General features: G+C 32.3%; 3 protein-coding genes across 6 annotated transcripts; 1 reads left to right on the top strand and 2 right to left on the bottom strand.

The window, feature by feature from the left end:
• Nucleotides 1-1,537: 1,537 nt before the first annotated feature.
• Nucleotides 1,538-4,749, top strand: LOC107426177 (protein COP1 SUPPRESSOR 2). The gene is made up of 7 exons (XM_048480243.2): nt 1,538-1,645; nt 1,750-1,890; nt 1,974-2,255; nt 3,143-3,266; nt 3,409-3,482; nt 3,812-3,969; nt 4,134-4,749. The coding sequence occupies exons 2-7, from the start codon at nt 1,772-1,774 to the stop codon at nt 4,295-4,297; spliced, it is 921 nt and encodes a 306-aa protein (XP_048336200.1). The 5' UTR covers nt 1,538-1,645; nt 1,750-1,771; the 3' UTR covers nt 4,298-4,749.
• A 3,909-nt stretch (nt 4,750-8,658) lies between these two features.
• Nucleotides 8,659-12,603, bottom strand: LOC107426196 (cathepsin B-like protease 3). Its single transcript, XM_060820384.1, is given in 10 exon segments — nt 8,659-8,979; nt 9,064-9,099; nt 9,184-9,297; nt 9,412-9,630; nt 10,275-10,400; nt 10,482-10,601; nt 10,763-10,930; nt 11,111-11,191; nt 11,556-11,618; nt 12,357-12,603. Coding segments are annotated over 10 exon segments (1,143 nt in total). The 5' UTR covers nt 12,438-12,603; the 3' UTR covers nt 8,659-8,844.
• A 1,108-nt stretch (nt 12,604-13,711) lies between these two features.
• On the bottom strand, nt 13,712-16,551 carry LOC107426195 (uncharacterized). Of its 4 annotated transcripts, none has more exons than XR_007243043.2 (8): nt 16,393-16,551; nt 16,114-16,272; nt 15,257-15,325; nt 15,029-15,151; nt 14,689-14,762; nt 14,430-14,581; nt 14,277-14,336; nt 13,712-14,192 (listed from the first exon to the last, which is right to left on the bottom strand). XR_007243043.2 is itself a non-coding variant. In XM_016036305.4 (7 exons), exons 3-6 carry the CDS (start codon nt 15,302-15,304, stop codon nt 14,446-14,448), a joined length of 381 nt encoding a protein of 126 aa, XP_015891791.1. In that variant the 5' UTR covers nt 15,305-15,325; nt 16,114-16,272; nt 16,393-16,549; the 3' UTR covers nt 13,712-14,192; nt 14,430-14,445. The 4 variants fall into 4 exon arrangements, 2 of the variants coding, with proteins under 2 accessions (XP_015891791.1, XP_015891793.1); XR_001582188.4 differs by having other exon boundaries at nt 14,444-14,581; XM_016036305.4 differs by lacking the exon at nt 14,277-14,336 and having other exon boundaries at nt 16,393-16,549.
• Between the last annotated feature and the right edge of the window lie 81 nt (nt 16,552-16,632).

Genomic DNA, 16,632 nt, shown 5'->3' with positions numbered 1-16,632 from the left:
TTATTTGGGCTGGGAATATTATTTTTAAAAATCAGAATCACCGTCTTGAGGCTTCATGCAAATGCAATAGAGAATTTCAAATCAAAGTCAACTATTTAACCAAACTACCATCTTTTTCATTTGGGATATCAGGAAATTTTCTCCAAAGGCCGGAGCCAGAATATGTGGGTGCTTAATTGTCTCCTAACAAGGTAACTTGAGCTCCGTGACTATTAATTATATCACCTTCAACTTTACAATTTTTTGCACTTTGCAGCATACTATAAAATCCTTCAAATCCTTCATGTTGCGTCTGCATTATTTCTTTTCTATGAGTTAAATATAATAATGTATTTAATAATATATATTAATATGTGAATTTGATTAAATTAAACATGTAAGTTTTTCCTTTTAAAAAAAACTATCTTCTTATTATGTTTTCATTTTACTTTTGAACAATATTTATGACTAATTTTGTAAAATTTAGTAGAAAAAATTGCATGCTTGTATGAAATAACAGGAAAATAATAATTTAAAGGACAATGTGAAAGATATTGTAGTTTGAAAGGTAAAGCGCAAAAGACAATAAAGTTGAGGTTTTTTTGTTTTTTTGTTTTTTTTTTTTTGGGTCTTTTAAGAAAAAAGTTAAGGTGAATTTTTTTTTTAAATAAAAGTTGAGGTGATTAAATGTGTTTACTTTATCCCTTTTCATTTTTATTTTTATGATTAATTTTCTAGTTTTTAATTCTCGATAACTTTGAGTAGCTGTGTTTAAGATGTGATGATGAAATTTTTTCTCCTCAAATAATAATAATAAAAATAATTTTCGTCAATCATATTTAATATTTGAATGTCACAAGATTTAAGTTTAAGATCTGCTGGTAAAATCCTCTCCATTTTATCCAAAAAGAAGACAAAAACAAATATTAAGATATATATAAAAATATACATTGCATTAATTTGAATGTAAATATTAAGTTTGAAACAATTTCTCATATTCTATGTCAGTTTTATATTTGAACCATATATATATATATATATATAAATTTTTGATAATAAGGGAAACCATTATGACATTGATGGGGAATTAAGAGCATTTTTGAAAACCTCTTCATCCATTATATTCCATTATATTTTTTATTTTGAAAAATTAATTTTTAAAAATATATTCTAATATATTTTATATTTTTGACTTTATAAAAATAAGCTATAATACATTCTATATTTTAATTTTTTAAAATATAAAATAAATTTAGCTCTCCACATTTAAAAAGTCAAAAATATTTTTTATTTTTAATATTATATTAATATTATTTAATATTTATCAAATTGTAAAATTATTATATAAAATTAATATATTTTAAAAATATTTATTGTAAAAAAGAAATAATAAACATAATAATAAATTAATTTATTTGAAAAAATAAAAATAAAAAATGGGAAAGTTTTAAAAATTTTACTTTTTAAACATTAAAGATGTTTTTTTTATTATATTTTATGAAAGAGTGTTTGGAATGATCTAAACCTTTATTTTAGTGTTAATTATTTATTTATAATTAATTTATTTATATGGTTAATATCGCTAAACTCCGACTGTCGCTGTTTCTCATAAATGATAAATCTATCCCTTCTCTTCTCTGTGATAGCCCCAAGGGGAGGAATTGTAGTAAGCTAGATCCTTTTAGGAATTGTCATAGAAAGAATAACCAATTTTATTATTATTATTTATATACATATATATATATATATATATATATTTTTTTTTTTAAGGGAAAAGAAGAGAGAGGCAAAAATGGTTGAGGAGGAACAGCGACGGCAGCAGCGGAAGAAGAATTTCAGAAAGAGAAGCGCAGTAACAGAAGAAGATTATGAGAAGGCCCACGACGTACAGCAAGAAGAAGAAGAAAGGAGGTTTATATTTCTTTATATTTCTTTTCTATTTCTTTCTCTAACTAAGATATCTAAGATTTTAGGGTTTCAATTCTTGTATTCAGAATGGCGCTGGAAGAGGTGAGATTCCTTCAGAAACAGAGGGAGAGGAAGTCAGGCATTCCCGCTCTAAGCTCCGGCGCATCGCAGTCTGCGGTTGGTAATGCAGCCGCCGCCAGCACCACCAGCACGGCCATTAACAATAAGAATAAGAATAAGAAAGTCAGCGATGGTGTTCTTCATCATACCTCCAACACTGGCGATGCCGCCGATCCCGACAAGGACGACCTCGTTCTCCAAGATACCTTTGCTCAGGAAACTGCTGTCATGGTTGAAGATCCCAATATGTATCGCTCTCTTCTTCTTCTTTTTTCTTTTGAATTTAAATTTACTTGTAAATTCTCATTTCTCAGTCTGCTAATAATTCGCATTACTACTGCTGCGGTGCAATTTCGGAGATTGTGCTCCCCGCTAGGCTCTACCACTAGCAGCTTCTCTTAATGTGTTCAAATATCATTTCTTTCTTCTACTGTGTGTCTTAATAGGAAGTTTAAGTGCTTGCAAATTGTTCCCTTTTTTTTTTTTTTTTCTTATCTGAACAATTTAAAATTAGAATAATAAAATATATTTGGTATGATAAAAAATTTGGAAGACCTTACTCACTTTTCTTCAAAAGTAAAAGCTTAAAATTATAGAAATTAACAGTATTACACGCTTTACGAACCTTTAGGAGTCAAGGCTAATAATAATGAAGAACACACAATACAAAATCATCCTGTTTGTTGTTTGTTGAAAAGCTAGTTTTGTTTATTAAATAAGCGATTCACTAAAACTAATTTAATTTTTTCAATCGATTACGATAAATTTTCCAAATAAACCCGATCGTTAAATTATAACACCTCACACATACCCTAAGACCTCTTGATGAGATAATCTTTTCTTCAAATTAAACAATTTTAGCTCATTCTAAAGTTTTGTTTCCCTCCTCGAATACCACCATTTCATCCTCAGTGTCTCATGTTGAAATTAAAATTGGATAGAGTTTCATGGAGCTTCTGTACTTCGTGTTCTGTGCTCTAAATATGGGTTATCTCTGTTAAAATTTTCTATGCTTCCCTTTTTTAACAGGTTAATGTATGTTGAACAGGTTAATGGAGCTTCTGTACTTCGTGTTATGTGCTCTAAATATGGGTTATATATGTTAAAATTTTCTATGATTACTTTTTTTTAATAGGTTAATGTATGTTGAACAAGAATTAGCAAAGAAGAGGGGCAGGCAAATAGACACAAAGGATCAAATTGATAATGATTTAAAACGTGCAGAAGATGAATTGTACAAAATCCCTGAGCATCTTAAAGTGAGTCAGTGTGTCCTCTTGTTCTCTCCATCTTAGTTCTTTGTACTTTTTTTTTTTTTTTTTCTTCTTTATGTGATGCTGCTTTGCAGTTGAGAAATTCATAGCAGATGTAGACCTATGAATATTTGGATTATTCATTCAGGTGAAAAGGCGAAACTCAGAAGAAAGCTCTACCCAATGGACTACTGGGATTGCTGAGGTTCAGCTTCCCATTGAGTAAGCCTCTTTTTCTATCCCTAGATATAATTTTAATCATCTTTCTTGTGCTAGTTTTATAATTAGCTTTTTTTTTTTATTTTTATTTATTTATTTATTTTTTTTTATAATTCTTCTTGAAAATATGAATGTGGATATTGGCATCAATGTTATGCTACAGTTGGTTAGAGCTAATTCCTGTCATGTGGGCACATTCCATGTTTATTGTCTCATGGGAAGAAAAAGACCAAAGACAAGGAAAAAGAAAGGCTATGATGGTGGTCCTTTCTTTTTCTTTAGAAAATGGGATTCTGTAGTTTGGTTTGTTGAATTATTTCCAATGGTTGCAGATACAAGTTGAGAAATATTGAGGAAACTGAGGCTGCCAAAAAGCTTCTACAGGAGAAGCGGCTCATTGGTCGGATGAAATCAGATTTTAGCATCCCATCAAGTTACAGTGCTGATTATTTCCAGCGTGGAAGGGATTATGCTGAAAAGCTTCGAAGAGGTTGCTTAGCATCTTTGTTCTTTTTGCCCATTTAACGATCAGGAGTACCTGATTGATAACCTATCAAGGAAGTCAAGTCAAGATTTTGGTTACTTGTGCTTATTTTGGTCTGTTATGTCAACCTCTAGTATTGTTTTTTACTGAAACAAATGTATGATTTCCAGAACATCCAGAGCTTTACAAAGACAGAAGTTCACAAGATGAAGGTGGCGGATCTAGGAAAAATGATGCTGGTACAGATGCAACAGGACAAAGGCAAGCTGCAACAGATGAATTCACGCTAGAGCGCTTCCGTAAACGAGAGCGCCACCGTGTAATGCGGAGATAGCATTTGCTTGCTGATCTCCATCTGGGGTAAAGCTTCAAAATAGTTTGTGTACAAAGAAGTAACCTTGTCATTTGATATGTAATATTTGCCAGATTACACGTTCCTGGATGTCATTTTGCATCACAAGACTATGATACTAGAGAAATTGTTTGCTATCCAGGTGCCAAGATATGGGTTGGTAGTGCACTTGGATTCTGACCTAGAGAACAGAAGTTTAAGTACTACCTAGGTTGGAGGCTTTGTCATACCTATAGAACTATGAACATAGACATATGCAAATTGTCTAATTGGGGGCCAACCTCAGCATTCTAGCCTTTTCTTTAACCCAAAAAACAAAAAAGGAAGACTGTTTACTTAGAATTTCTTTGATAGCATCCATAGGTTAGGCTTAGTTGATGAGGGAACTGAACATCGGATGGAACTTTAATGCAGTCGCATTTTGTTTTCTTTAAGTTTGAATTCGTCATATGTGCTGCATACAAAGTGCAATATGAAAAATAATTTTAGCTGAAAGTTGGTGTCGTTTGTTAATGCGGTTTTTTTTTTTTTTTTTTTTTTTTGGGTCGTTGAAAGTTTAGTGGAGTTTACTAGACATTTAAGTTAACCTTATGTTAAAGAAGGAGAAAAAAAAAGGGAAAAAAAAAAATCAAATTGAACACAATTTTTTCTTCTTTTTTAGTGTTAATTTCTAACACAGTTTGGTTAAGGATGACAATATGACCTGTTCAACCAGATACACATGGGGACCCGACCCTAATGGGGCGGATATTCCCCAATTATTTGAGTTGGTGGGCCAGCTCCGGGGTAGAATTTTTTGTCCCGGATCAGGGATGGAGGACATAATCTCCACCTCGATATATGTATATATATATATATATATAGTAGTTGTATGGTGTGGATCGGTCCGCATGTGGACGCATCCAAAATCAATATTTTTTGGCTGAAAGTGTTGGCTTTGCAGTATACTGTACACATCAAAACCGACGTTTTCATCCAAAATGTATCGGTTTGGGATGCAGTCTGCATGCGGACATTTAAATATATTTTATTATTTTATGTATTATGATTGTATTTTTAAAAATACCTTTTAACAATTGAACTTAACAAAAGACAAAAAAAATAAGAAAATCTAAGATTCCTCTACACCTTCAGTCCATTGCATAAGCACATGTACATTATCATTGATCTTAAAAGTTTAAGTTTGTAATATATGAATTTATTATATCCCAAAAGCTATCAGATCCAGGACATCCTAATTCGATTGAATGGGATGATAGTTTCTCATTTTGAATTTGTAGCTTAAGTGTGTACAATGTGAATATATTATATGTTTATTATGTATATCAAGCTTCTAACATTATTTAAGATTTTGATTTTAATACCATGTTAAATTACTATATTAAATTACCACTTATCTTAAGCTGAATTTATTATGTATTTATTATATATATTAGACTTTGTGTCTAACAGCACCTCCACTTTTCTTCCTCGTTTCCTCTAGATTTCCACTTCTCGAATCCTAAATCAACAACCAAACTAGAGACCAAAAGCTAGAGACTCTAACCCGAACTCCCCACCTTCCATTTCTTTTCCATCTCTCCATAAATTTTCTTGCAGATCAGGACCCACACCCATATGCCATCGTTACTACAGTTGATCCCTCATTAACCCTACCACATCCATCGGCCACCGTTATCCGTCATTGCCCTCAAATCTTTGCAGATACGTTAAAGCACCATCCCAATCCTAAATTTTCATAGCCAACTCTCTCAATCTCTTACAAGCTTAAGATCTCTAAGTTTAGATTAGGGATGTCAATTTGCCCCGCCCATCCCCAAAACCGCGGTGCACCGCCCTTAACGGGGCGGTCTTTCCCCGAAAATTCAGGAATGCGGGGCGGGCTAGGGGCAAATGCCTAAAAACTGAGTCGGGGACGGGCCGGGGACGGGGAATAATAACCCCGCCCCGATATATATATATATATATTTATTTATTATTTTTTTTATAAAATTTTCTTTATGTAAAATTATTTTCTTCTTTTTTTTATTTATTTTTCTAAATATGTATTTTATTATAATTGTAAATTTGTTCCTTGATGTATTTTATTATATTTTTATTGCATTATAGTCATTTTCTTTATATTTTAATCATAAAATAATTTTTTTATATAAATTTTAAAAAAAAATATCAATTAAAAAACAAAATGGGGAAAACTGTCCCGTCCCATCCCCGCCCTGCAAAATCCCCAATCACGCCTCGCACCTAAAGAAATGGGGAAAATCGCGGGGATGGGATGTAAAATTCCTCGTGGGGACGGGGATGAGATTTTAAAAATCGGCTCCGTCCCGTCCCGTTGACATCCCTAGTTTAGATTTAATTGCTTTTGTCATTTTTTATTTATCTATTTAGATTTAGGCACTATTCAGATCTATTTATTTGGGTTTTTTTGTGAAAATTTGTTTTTAAGTTTTTATGTAATATCGGATAATGGGCGGGGAACCTTACCATCTACTTTGGTTATGCAGGCTTCAACTAGGGTGGGAACAACCAACATCATCAAATATGGGTCATATTCGAAATTTGTTCATCATAAAGGACAAGTAATAATTTACCAAAAAAAGACAAATAATAATAATAATAACAATAATTAAAGCAAGCAGAGGAATTCTAATGTAGAAAACTAACAAATTATAAACAATTGAAATAAGTAAATTATACACAATTGGCTAGAAAATTTTTTGAAAAATTAAAAGCCAATTATGAACGAACAGGATCAATTTTGGCACTTTTATTTTTATAGTTGGTTTAATAGTAAGCCTCTCACATCCACATCAAGAGATAAGCTTTGAGACATGCCCACTCTTCCTTTATAGATGACAAATAGACAAATGCAACTACTGTGATTTATTTAAAAAAAACTCACTCATTTAAGAAAGACAATAATATTGATACATCTTTGACACTAGTCCGTACTTACCCAATTACGGAAACCTCCCACTCTTTGGCTCATTTTACATTAATATTTGAACAAACTACATCCTTTTTTGTTTATATAAAGATTTTTTCTTCTACTTACGTGAAGATTTCGATTATTTTTATAAAAGCTAGCAGTTTCGTACAAATTGATTCATTTTGTTGTGTTAGCTATAAGTTTGTTATATTAACAAATACTTCATCCAAAAAAAGTTGGCCAAAATAATAGAGAATATATATATACATATATATATATATATATATATATATATATATATATTTTATAATAACTCATAATACGTTTTCAGATTAGCTTTATTATTTCGAACTGACCACTTCACTAATTTTGAAGAAAAATGTATTATGACTAAAGGTCCTACAAATTATGGATTAAGGGCATGTTTGATTGGCAAAAATGAAGGAATGCATGAAATTTATGTTTTGTTAATTTTTATGTTAAAAAAATACACATTTCTTATGATTAAGTATTCTTTCATTTAAATTTTACCCCCCAAAAAAGAAAAAGTATTCTTTCATTTAAAAGATAGTTATTCTTTTTCCAAGGTTGAAGAATAATTATTCCTTGAACTAACTAGTGACAAAAAGATTGGCTTACTGTTTTCTCCTGTTTTAGTAGCATAGTTGAAAGAGAAAAACTTAATAAAAAAGGTAATAAATGACTATTTAATATTTTCTGTATATAGAAGATACTTCAGTATGACTCAAAAAAAAAAAAAAAAAAAAAAAAAACCGTATGCATCTTTATATCGACATTCCCATCATGAGTGGTTTCAGAGTTGTTGCACAATTGCCAACGGCAGTGAGAGTTAATATCTAGGCTGCTGAAATGTTTTTTTTAAGGAAGTCATTCTTACTAATTTTGATTAAAAATATTTTTAGAAACCAGAAGCATTTTTTAAAAAAATCCCAAAAACAACTTCCGTAGCATTTCAAAAACTATGCCAGATTAGAATCTAACTTTGATGTGGTACAAGCATAAATTCTTTTTCATTAAAATGCTCTAAAATAAATTATATAACCTCGTGCTCTTTGTCAGTTATAGTATTGAACATACATATTCAATAGAATATCTACTTCAAGAATTGGAAGAGAATACAAATAAATGGATTAGTTTAACAATTTGTTCAAATTTAGTGGTGAAAATATATAGGGAAGAAACTAAAAGTCTGAACCCTGTTGATTTTGCTTCATCAGTCTCTGTTTATAAAAATCTTCAGCTCCAATTGTTCATTGTCTCATAAACCTATCTCAGTTTCTCTCTTTCTAACATTATTTAGGTTATATTTGGAAGCCTCAAGAAAAGGGTAATTATTTACTTAAGAGAAAAGTTACGGGGAAATAAAATAAAATAAAATGAGCAATATAAATAGCAGAAGTTTAAACATTCCACATATTTTTATAAAATATAATGCTCCGCTTTCTTTTATAGTTATATGACAATCTTTTAATTAAACAACAATTTCACAGGTTTGGTAGCAAAGATAAAAAGTAGTGTCACATCTTCAATCATCTTACAGGTTTTATTTGGCCGATCATGCCATTGGTACCTCCAATCAGAACGAAACAACTGCATCGGCCTCCACGCTGGCTATCTCTCTTACAAGATTCCTGGATGAAGGCAACCCGGCAACCACGTCCTCTTCAATGCCACACTCATTTGTTCCTCTTCTGATCATGAAGTAACCATCCTGCCATTCAAAATAAATGATTTTTTTAGGGTAAATATTCTGATACACTTTCTAAAGGTTGAGAAAGATTTAACAGAAACTTACATCACCCCAACTTTTATTCCACTGATTTGCAAGAAGCTGCGACAGAAAGAATACAGAATCAATTCTACTCTACTGATAAGAAAAGCCCAAGGAAATAGGGTTAGGAACATATCAACGTACCCAGTAGTCCTCCCCAGCATCAGTAGTACCCCATCCAATTAACTTGACAGCATGACCGCCCATTACATCGCCTGTAATATGTTTGTAAACTCCTGATTTATAGTGAGCAAAATCCTGTAAAATAGTAATTGAAACTTATAAGACTCAGTACAACGGTATACTATTAAAAGAGATTTGCATTATCTTTACAAAGAAATATGTCAAAAACAGTATGAAACAATAACTTACCTCATAAACAGTGAATGAGACCTCAACTGGGCCATTCTTATAAATTTCTGCCATAATACTGTGGGGATCAGATTTTATTCTATACGCACTGATACTATAATGCTTTGAATTGCTCCAAAGCTGATTTTTATTTACACACTTTCTAACACACTTTGGTGTCGGATATGCAGGCTCACAACCAGGGTGGGAACAGCCAGTATCATCAAAATATGGGTCACACTGTCATATTCAGAATTTATCCATCATAAAGGACAAATCATCATTAAAATAGAAAAAAAAACAAAAGGAAGAAGAAGAAAAGAAAAGAAAAGAAAAGAAAAGAACAAGAAGCAAGTAGAGGAATTCTAATCTAGAAAAACTCGAACAAGAACAAAATTTAACATTAAAACAGAACCATGTATAGAAGAAAAGCAAGGATGCAGACGAACCTCATACAGGGTATGGCTAAAAAGTTAAGAACCACTTATTTATGACAATTAATCTTGTTATTCTTTTTCCACATTTTAGGGTTCAATAAACTGCTCTCATGTTGCAGTAAGGCTTATAAAATTCTTAAGTAAACATGGAAAATTCTAAGTATCAGCTATCAGATCTGAACTGGGTGGCAGTGACTAAACATCTAAACTGTAAAATCAAGTTAATATACACATCTATAGCTGTTATAAGATCAGACAATTACGATACCTCAGAAGAAAAAGATGAGAGCATCCTTTTCCATTTATTGTCTGAAACATTGACAAAGGAAGAATACAACTCCGCCACCACAGAAGTCAAATAAAATCACCCTACATACCCATACAACAGAGACAAAAAAAGAACCTTGTGCATCTTCCACATCATAGTTTGAAATAGAGATGTCTTACCTCTTCTGTGACAACTCCGTGATGGACAAAATACCGCCAAGCATAAATTGGATACCCTCCATCACAGCCATCTCCACACATAAAGCCACAGCATGCTAAGAGATCATTAACTGAAAGAGATATGTTCTGAAACAAACCAAATCAGAAATATACTTTCATGGTTACAATGGAAAGAGAAATATCAAGTTGCAATCCATTTTCAATTACCACATCAAAATGGATGCAAAAACGATCTGACAAAGATTCAACAGCACCAAAAGCCCAGCAAGAACCACAATGACCCTGCCAGTACAAAATCCATATGTTATATTTACGTAAAAAGCATATCTTAAGAGATATCATCGTGGGCAAAAGCAAACAGTAAATGTGTACCTGGTCTTTAACACCAAAAAATGATCCAGCAGTCGATATAAAGGAGTATGAACCATCAGCAATTTATTTATTTCTCTCTTAAAAGAACTGTTAAATCAAAATAACTGAACAATAACAAGCAATTAACCTAAAATTCTTCCAATGGTGCTACATTGAGGCCAAGCAGTTCTTGCATCAAACTTATTTGGCAACTTCAAGGATTTTGCATGAGCTATAACTGGAATATTCTTCAAATCCTTTTGAGGTGTTGGTTTGACTCCAAGAAGGTGCCTAAATTGGCCAATCTGTGCATTAAAAAAAAAAAAATAATAATAATAATAATAAATAAAATAAAATAAAAAATTTCTCCACCACAGTTTAGGGCATTTAACACCAGTTTTACACGATCAAGCAAGTAAGGGCAGTTAAAATCTGCTGAATTTAAGAATTTAATTTAACAAGGTCCTGTGTAGTTGAAGACTCACAGTGTAATTGGAGAATCTAGGATTCACGGCAGCTTCCCATCCAGCATTAGGGTTTCCATTTATCTGTTTGATAATTGACTCCTGCACCGGCATAGTAATAGGTGCAATCAAGGATAATATATATTTATTTAATATAACAATAACTGTTATAGGGATTTTTCTTTCCTTCACTTTCCCATCTCTTCTGTTCTATCCTTTATCCCTACCAAGGGGTAAAAGTATAACAAGAAGAATTCTAGGGACGTCAATCACCCTTTAACCCAAAAAAAAAATAATAATAATAAAAATAAATAAATAAAATAAAATAAAATAACAAAAAAAATTAAATCCGACAATAGAGATTGAGGACCAATAGGGAACAGCAGTATAATCATCACTATATGTAACCACCACTAACAATTATGTCTCAAACTTGTGAACTTGTAAATAACCAAAAGAGGAATACCTGCAGAATATGAGAATTAAGCTTAATCTTGTTCACCGGTCTTTCTGCAACGGCCTTGGCCTGCTGACAAGATGCAAACCATTAAATTCAAGTATTGATTATGAGCATTTGAAACATGAAGGAGCAAGTAGATTAGGTTTGATTTGTTCGTTAATATTCTTATTTCTATCTTTTGATTTTTTATTCTATTTTGATTCTTTTTAGGTCAACCTTATACTTAAAAAAGTCAAAGCACTCTTTCATATGTTTTGCATTTATTTATTTATTTATTTTTTGAAGAAGTATGTTGTGCATATCAACCTATGTGTTTTCAGAAACCACAAAGACATCTGTTTGCTGATTTAGTATATGAGCTCATCATAGACAGATAGTTGTCATGTGAATTTCCTGAATCTTTCACCAATGCATATGCTAAGAAGCTACTCCATGCATATGCACAGAAACACATACATATACAAACATATATATATATATATATATATATATATACTCAATCAAGTTCTAATTAAAAATCTGTTCATAAAATAAATAAATAAATAAATAAATAAAAAATCTAGTAAAAACCCACTAAGTTGGATGCTAACAATCCGATGCGATGCATCAACTGCAGGCCTAGTTCCGCGTATATAATATATGCATACATATAACATAGATCAGATTGGGAACTACAACATATATAAGTTCTAATCACAAATCAGTAAGTTGATGCTACCGATCCGATGCGATGCGTCACAGCCTGGTTCTGTATAATACATAATATTGATTGGATTCGGGGCCAAAATCCAAAGATAGTAGACGAACCTGGTTTTTTAAAGTGGAGAAGACCCCTAAAAGTAGAGCAAGGATCGCCAGATGCAGTCCCAGTCGCCGAATTCTGGCCATTTCCCTCCCGATGTGGATGAGATTGACTTTTTCTGCTTGGATTGGAGATCGCTCGCTTCCTTCCACCAGTCTGCCACTAGCTCTTTCTAGTATAATAATATTACACGTTTTTATATATTTTATTCTTTAATTTATGGTTTGGGCATCGGCCATCGGGACTCGGGAGGAAGATAAGACTGACGTACAAATCATCGTCATCCATCTTTGCTGGAAGCCTGGAGGGTCCTACTGATTGAAAGAGCAAATTTCAATTGGTGGCCTGAGGGTAAATTTCCATATAGCCCTTGTAGAAATTTTCTTTACATAGGCAAGAATAGATGCATGGTAATATTGGAAAGAATGGATCATAAACCGTATAACTGATCATGTAGGTAACATTTAAGAGTTTTGAAATATTTATTCATTTTATGGTATTGTTACCACTTTATAAAGTATGTATATATATATATATATATATTTTAACAAATCACTTAATTTATAAACTACCTAAAATTATCCCATAATTCATGCTTTTAACTGAAATTGCCCACTTCGTCTACTTCATAAACTGAAATTGCCCACTTAATTTATTTTTTATTTTTTATTATGGAAAAACGTTAGATGAAGGGGCTGTAATAAAATTCACAGTATAATATTCACTCATTAACTTTATTACAAATTTCGAATTGGTCCTTCAATATAGTTTTTTAAAACAATTACAATCCTCAACTTTGACAACGATCTCTAGCTTGTTTAAAAAAAATACAAAAATACAACCTTTGACAACTAGCTTATTGGTTTACAACATTAATATATAAAAGAAAGGAATTTCGAATGGAAAAGAAAAAAGAGCAAAGAACTCCAAACAAAATAAGAGTAAACCTCTGTAACACCACTGTTCAAATGAATAGAGATCATTTAACAATAAAAATCCTACATAAACAACAACGACGGAACTATTTGTCAAATTTTAAAGTTTTGAAAAGTTTTTTCATATTATTCAATGTTCTTTCATATAAATTTAAGGGTTCGCAGCCACACCTTCAATGTTAGGGCTGAGTTACAAGAAGCGTTCACGTAAGCTAAAGGCACTATCTAATATAAGTCTTCCTCATTGGACCAGAGAAAGGACCACTCAGTTTGGTATCGTTTTTCTTTCTTTTTTTTTTATATGTATTGAGAAGAGACGTACATATTAGAATCAGAAATTTGTAAAAATGTTAATCAACTATTATATACTTGGTTCAGTCCAAAAAACTCAAAATATGAAGAGACGTACATATTAGAATCAGAAATCTGTAAAAATGGTAATCAATTATTATATACTTGGTCCAGTCCAAAAAACTCAAAATAAGTAAAATACTAGGCAATGCAATTAACTTGGTGCCCTCTGTGAGCCGAGAGATGCGTACTTTATAAGAAATCACAGAGAGGATCCAAAGTACAGGGAATATCAATGATAGAGATTTCTACTCTCTGCAGATGTGTACGTGTCAGTAACAGATGCACTTGTCCATCTTATTAGACCGATAAAATATTGGTTAACCACTCACTTTCCATAAAAGAAACTAGACAACATGGTTTTTTCTTGATATAAATCTTGTAATCTAGATTGGTGAAGAGGTTTATGAGTACTAGTCAGAGCGGCAAATGATCAAAAACAAAATGCTCAACACGCTACAGGTTACTTATAGCTTGAAATCAGTCAACATACAGTCCTAACATGTTTGACATTGGCGGATTGGAATTTATCGATCCTCGATGGCTTAGGAAATCCTGCATTGCATATCCAGGTCAAGTACACGTTAGGTTGATGTTAAAGTACTAATGCAAGTAAAGATCAAATTGAGCATGACCTACCGCCAGCTCAGACAAACTTGGCCAGGCTTGGCCTCATTTGGATTCCTAATTAGGCACAGTCTGAAAATTTTTCCAATCCACAGAAAGTACAGCAACGTTGTGTCTTCAGAGAAGATTTTGTAAAGGGAAACTAATAAAAAAGCATTGGCACACCTGATATATGATACCTTCAATAATCAATATGAGCATTCTGGAGTAAACATCGAGCATCATGCAGAACAGCATGGGACTGGACATTTGAGGCATCAAGCAATTTCAGTTCTTTGATTTCTTCCTGCCATTTCTCAATTTGTTCTTTATGTATCCTGCCCACATAAAGTTCAAAGTTAGGAAACGAAAAAAAAAAAAAAAAAAAAAAAATCTTCTTCTTCTAGTCTAATGTTTTCATTTATTTTATTAAATTGTGGATCACATGATCATCCGCTCTTCAAATTCATTACTCAGCTGCTTCAACATTGCCTTCCCTGATTCCAGCAGTTCAGATACCTACATCACGAAATGATGTCTCAAAACTGTGATATTTGACAGCAAAAAATGTTTCACAGGGGTAATTACACCAGTGAAAAAGGAATTGTAAATCTAGAAATCTTCTTTTGCACTTTAATTAATCTAATCATAGTATCATCCAAAAATTGCCAACAATGGACTACTTGTTGACTACAGTACTGTAATCTAGATATACCACACTGTTTTTTTCATTATAAACTTTTCTTTTGATCAACTACATAAACAACGTCATTGTGAATAGTTACCAGCTCAGTGAAGTTTTCAATCTTTTCAAGGATGTGATTAAGATCCATCTCCTCAGATCTTGCAATTTCCGTCGCAAATTCAACCTTTTCTACAAACTTCCTACCTCCTTCATTCTCTTCCACCTATTAACTCCAATAATCAGTCACTCACATAATAACACAGCGGAAAGTAGATTAAATTTGTCATTCTGTGCATAACAAAATGTGAATAGTGAGGGCTGAAGATACAGCTGGTTTAAAGCGTTTCCTCGTAACTTCAGCTCCTTTGCTTTCCATTTGAATATATGTTACTTAAGGCTGCAAGGGAGCACTAAATTGAGTAAATATAAATATGGCACTAAAAGAGAAAAAGATATAGTGTATAACTGAGAGGCAGAATATCATTTTGTACTCAAATCAGAAAACTGGCATGCATATGACAAATGATGCATTTATATACGTGAAAAGGAATGTACAAGGAAAGAGTAAATATGTAGTAGACCAATGCACAAGCAAAGCAGAACTGAATTGCTGTTTTTTAATCAATCGTAGCAGTCAACCTTTTAAGGAATGATTTAAGTTAGACAACTAAAGAATAACAAGTTAACAAATTTTTTTTTTTTTTTTGAAAGAAAAAAAAAATTGCAATGATCAAATCACCTTCTGATTCATCGCAGTGTTAAAAAAGTAAAGAATCTAGAAGAATGATACGATTAACGCTTGCTATGACACACGTATGGACGGACAAAAAACGCAACCAAAAAAAAAAAAAAACAAGCAAACAAACAGTGAAGATACCATAATTATGCATGTTCGTACGAAAGCCAGCCTGAATTTGGAGGAAACGGATTTAAAACAACACCAGGAAAGAAAGAATGATAGGAAAAAAGGAAATGAATCGTCTGATTCATACTTGAAATAATCTGCACATTATATTTTCTTTTATGCATCTGTTGGTTGCACGAAATAAAGAAATTATAGAATCTAGATGACTGAATTGATCGAGAAATGGAATTATTTTATAATTGACCGGTTATGGATTTAGAACAACAAAACTTCTTCTATCGGCGAATGGAAACAATCAGGAAAGGAAATCATCATTGTACCTTGTTCGAGTCACGATAGGCGAGAATACGGTAGAGGGCTCTGCCCAGAGTGTGAAGAAGGAGACGGAAGCAACTGAAACGTCCGGACCTCAAAATGAAATTTCGATAGCTCGTATATTCTCGCTCGCAAAGTTGGCGCCCAAGGAACTGCGGATAGCGCTGAAAGGAAAAATAAAGGGTTTTTACACCAATTCCCTACTAGTTAGTGGTTAAATAAATAAATTTTTCTATAAAAAAAAAAAAAAAAAACCCGCACATAAAAATATTCATTTTTCCTACCAGTAATGAGAATTCTATTTGGTTGTTTTGCACTGATATAGCAATATTTACAAATTTCAAGGGGCGGTAGTGCTATTTCAATATTGTTGCAGGTAAAGTGAAAAATTATTAATGCTATCTTTGGAACTTGGACTACAATGGAGAAGGGAAAAAATGATGGGAGGATTTTAGTTTTGTTTGTTTGGCTACAGAAAAACAAAGAAAAAAAAAAATCAACCGAGAAAGGAAATGAAAACCATT

This window comes from Ziziphus jujuba, chromosome 9 (genome assembly GCF_031755915.1).
Source record: "Ziziphus jujuba cultivar Dongzao chromosome 9, ASM3175591v1".
In the NCBI taxonomy this organism is placed as follows: domain Eukaryota; kingdom Viridiplantae; phylum Streptophyta; class Magnoliopsida; order Rosales; family Rhamnaceae; genus Ziziphus; species Ziziphus jujuba.
The sequence above is the reverse complement of the archived record's forward strand: the minus strand, read 5'-3'. Positions and strand labels throughout refer to the sequence as shown.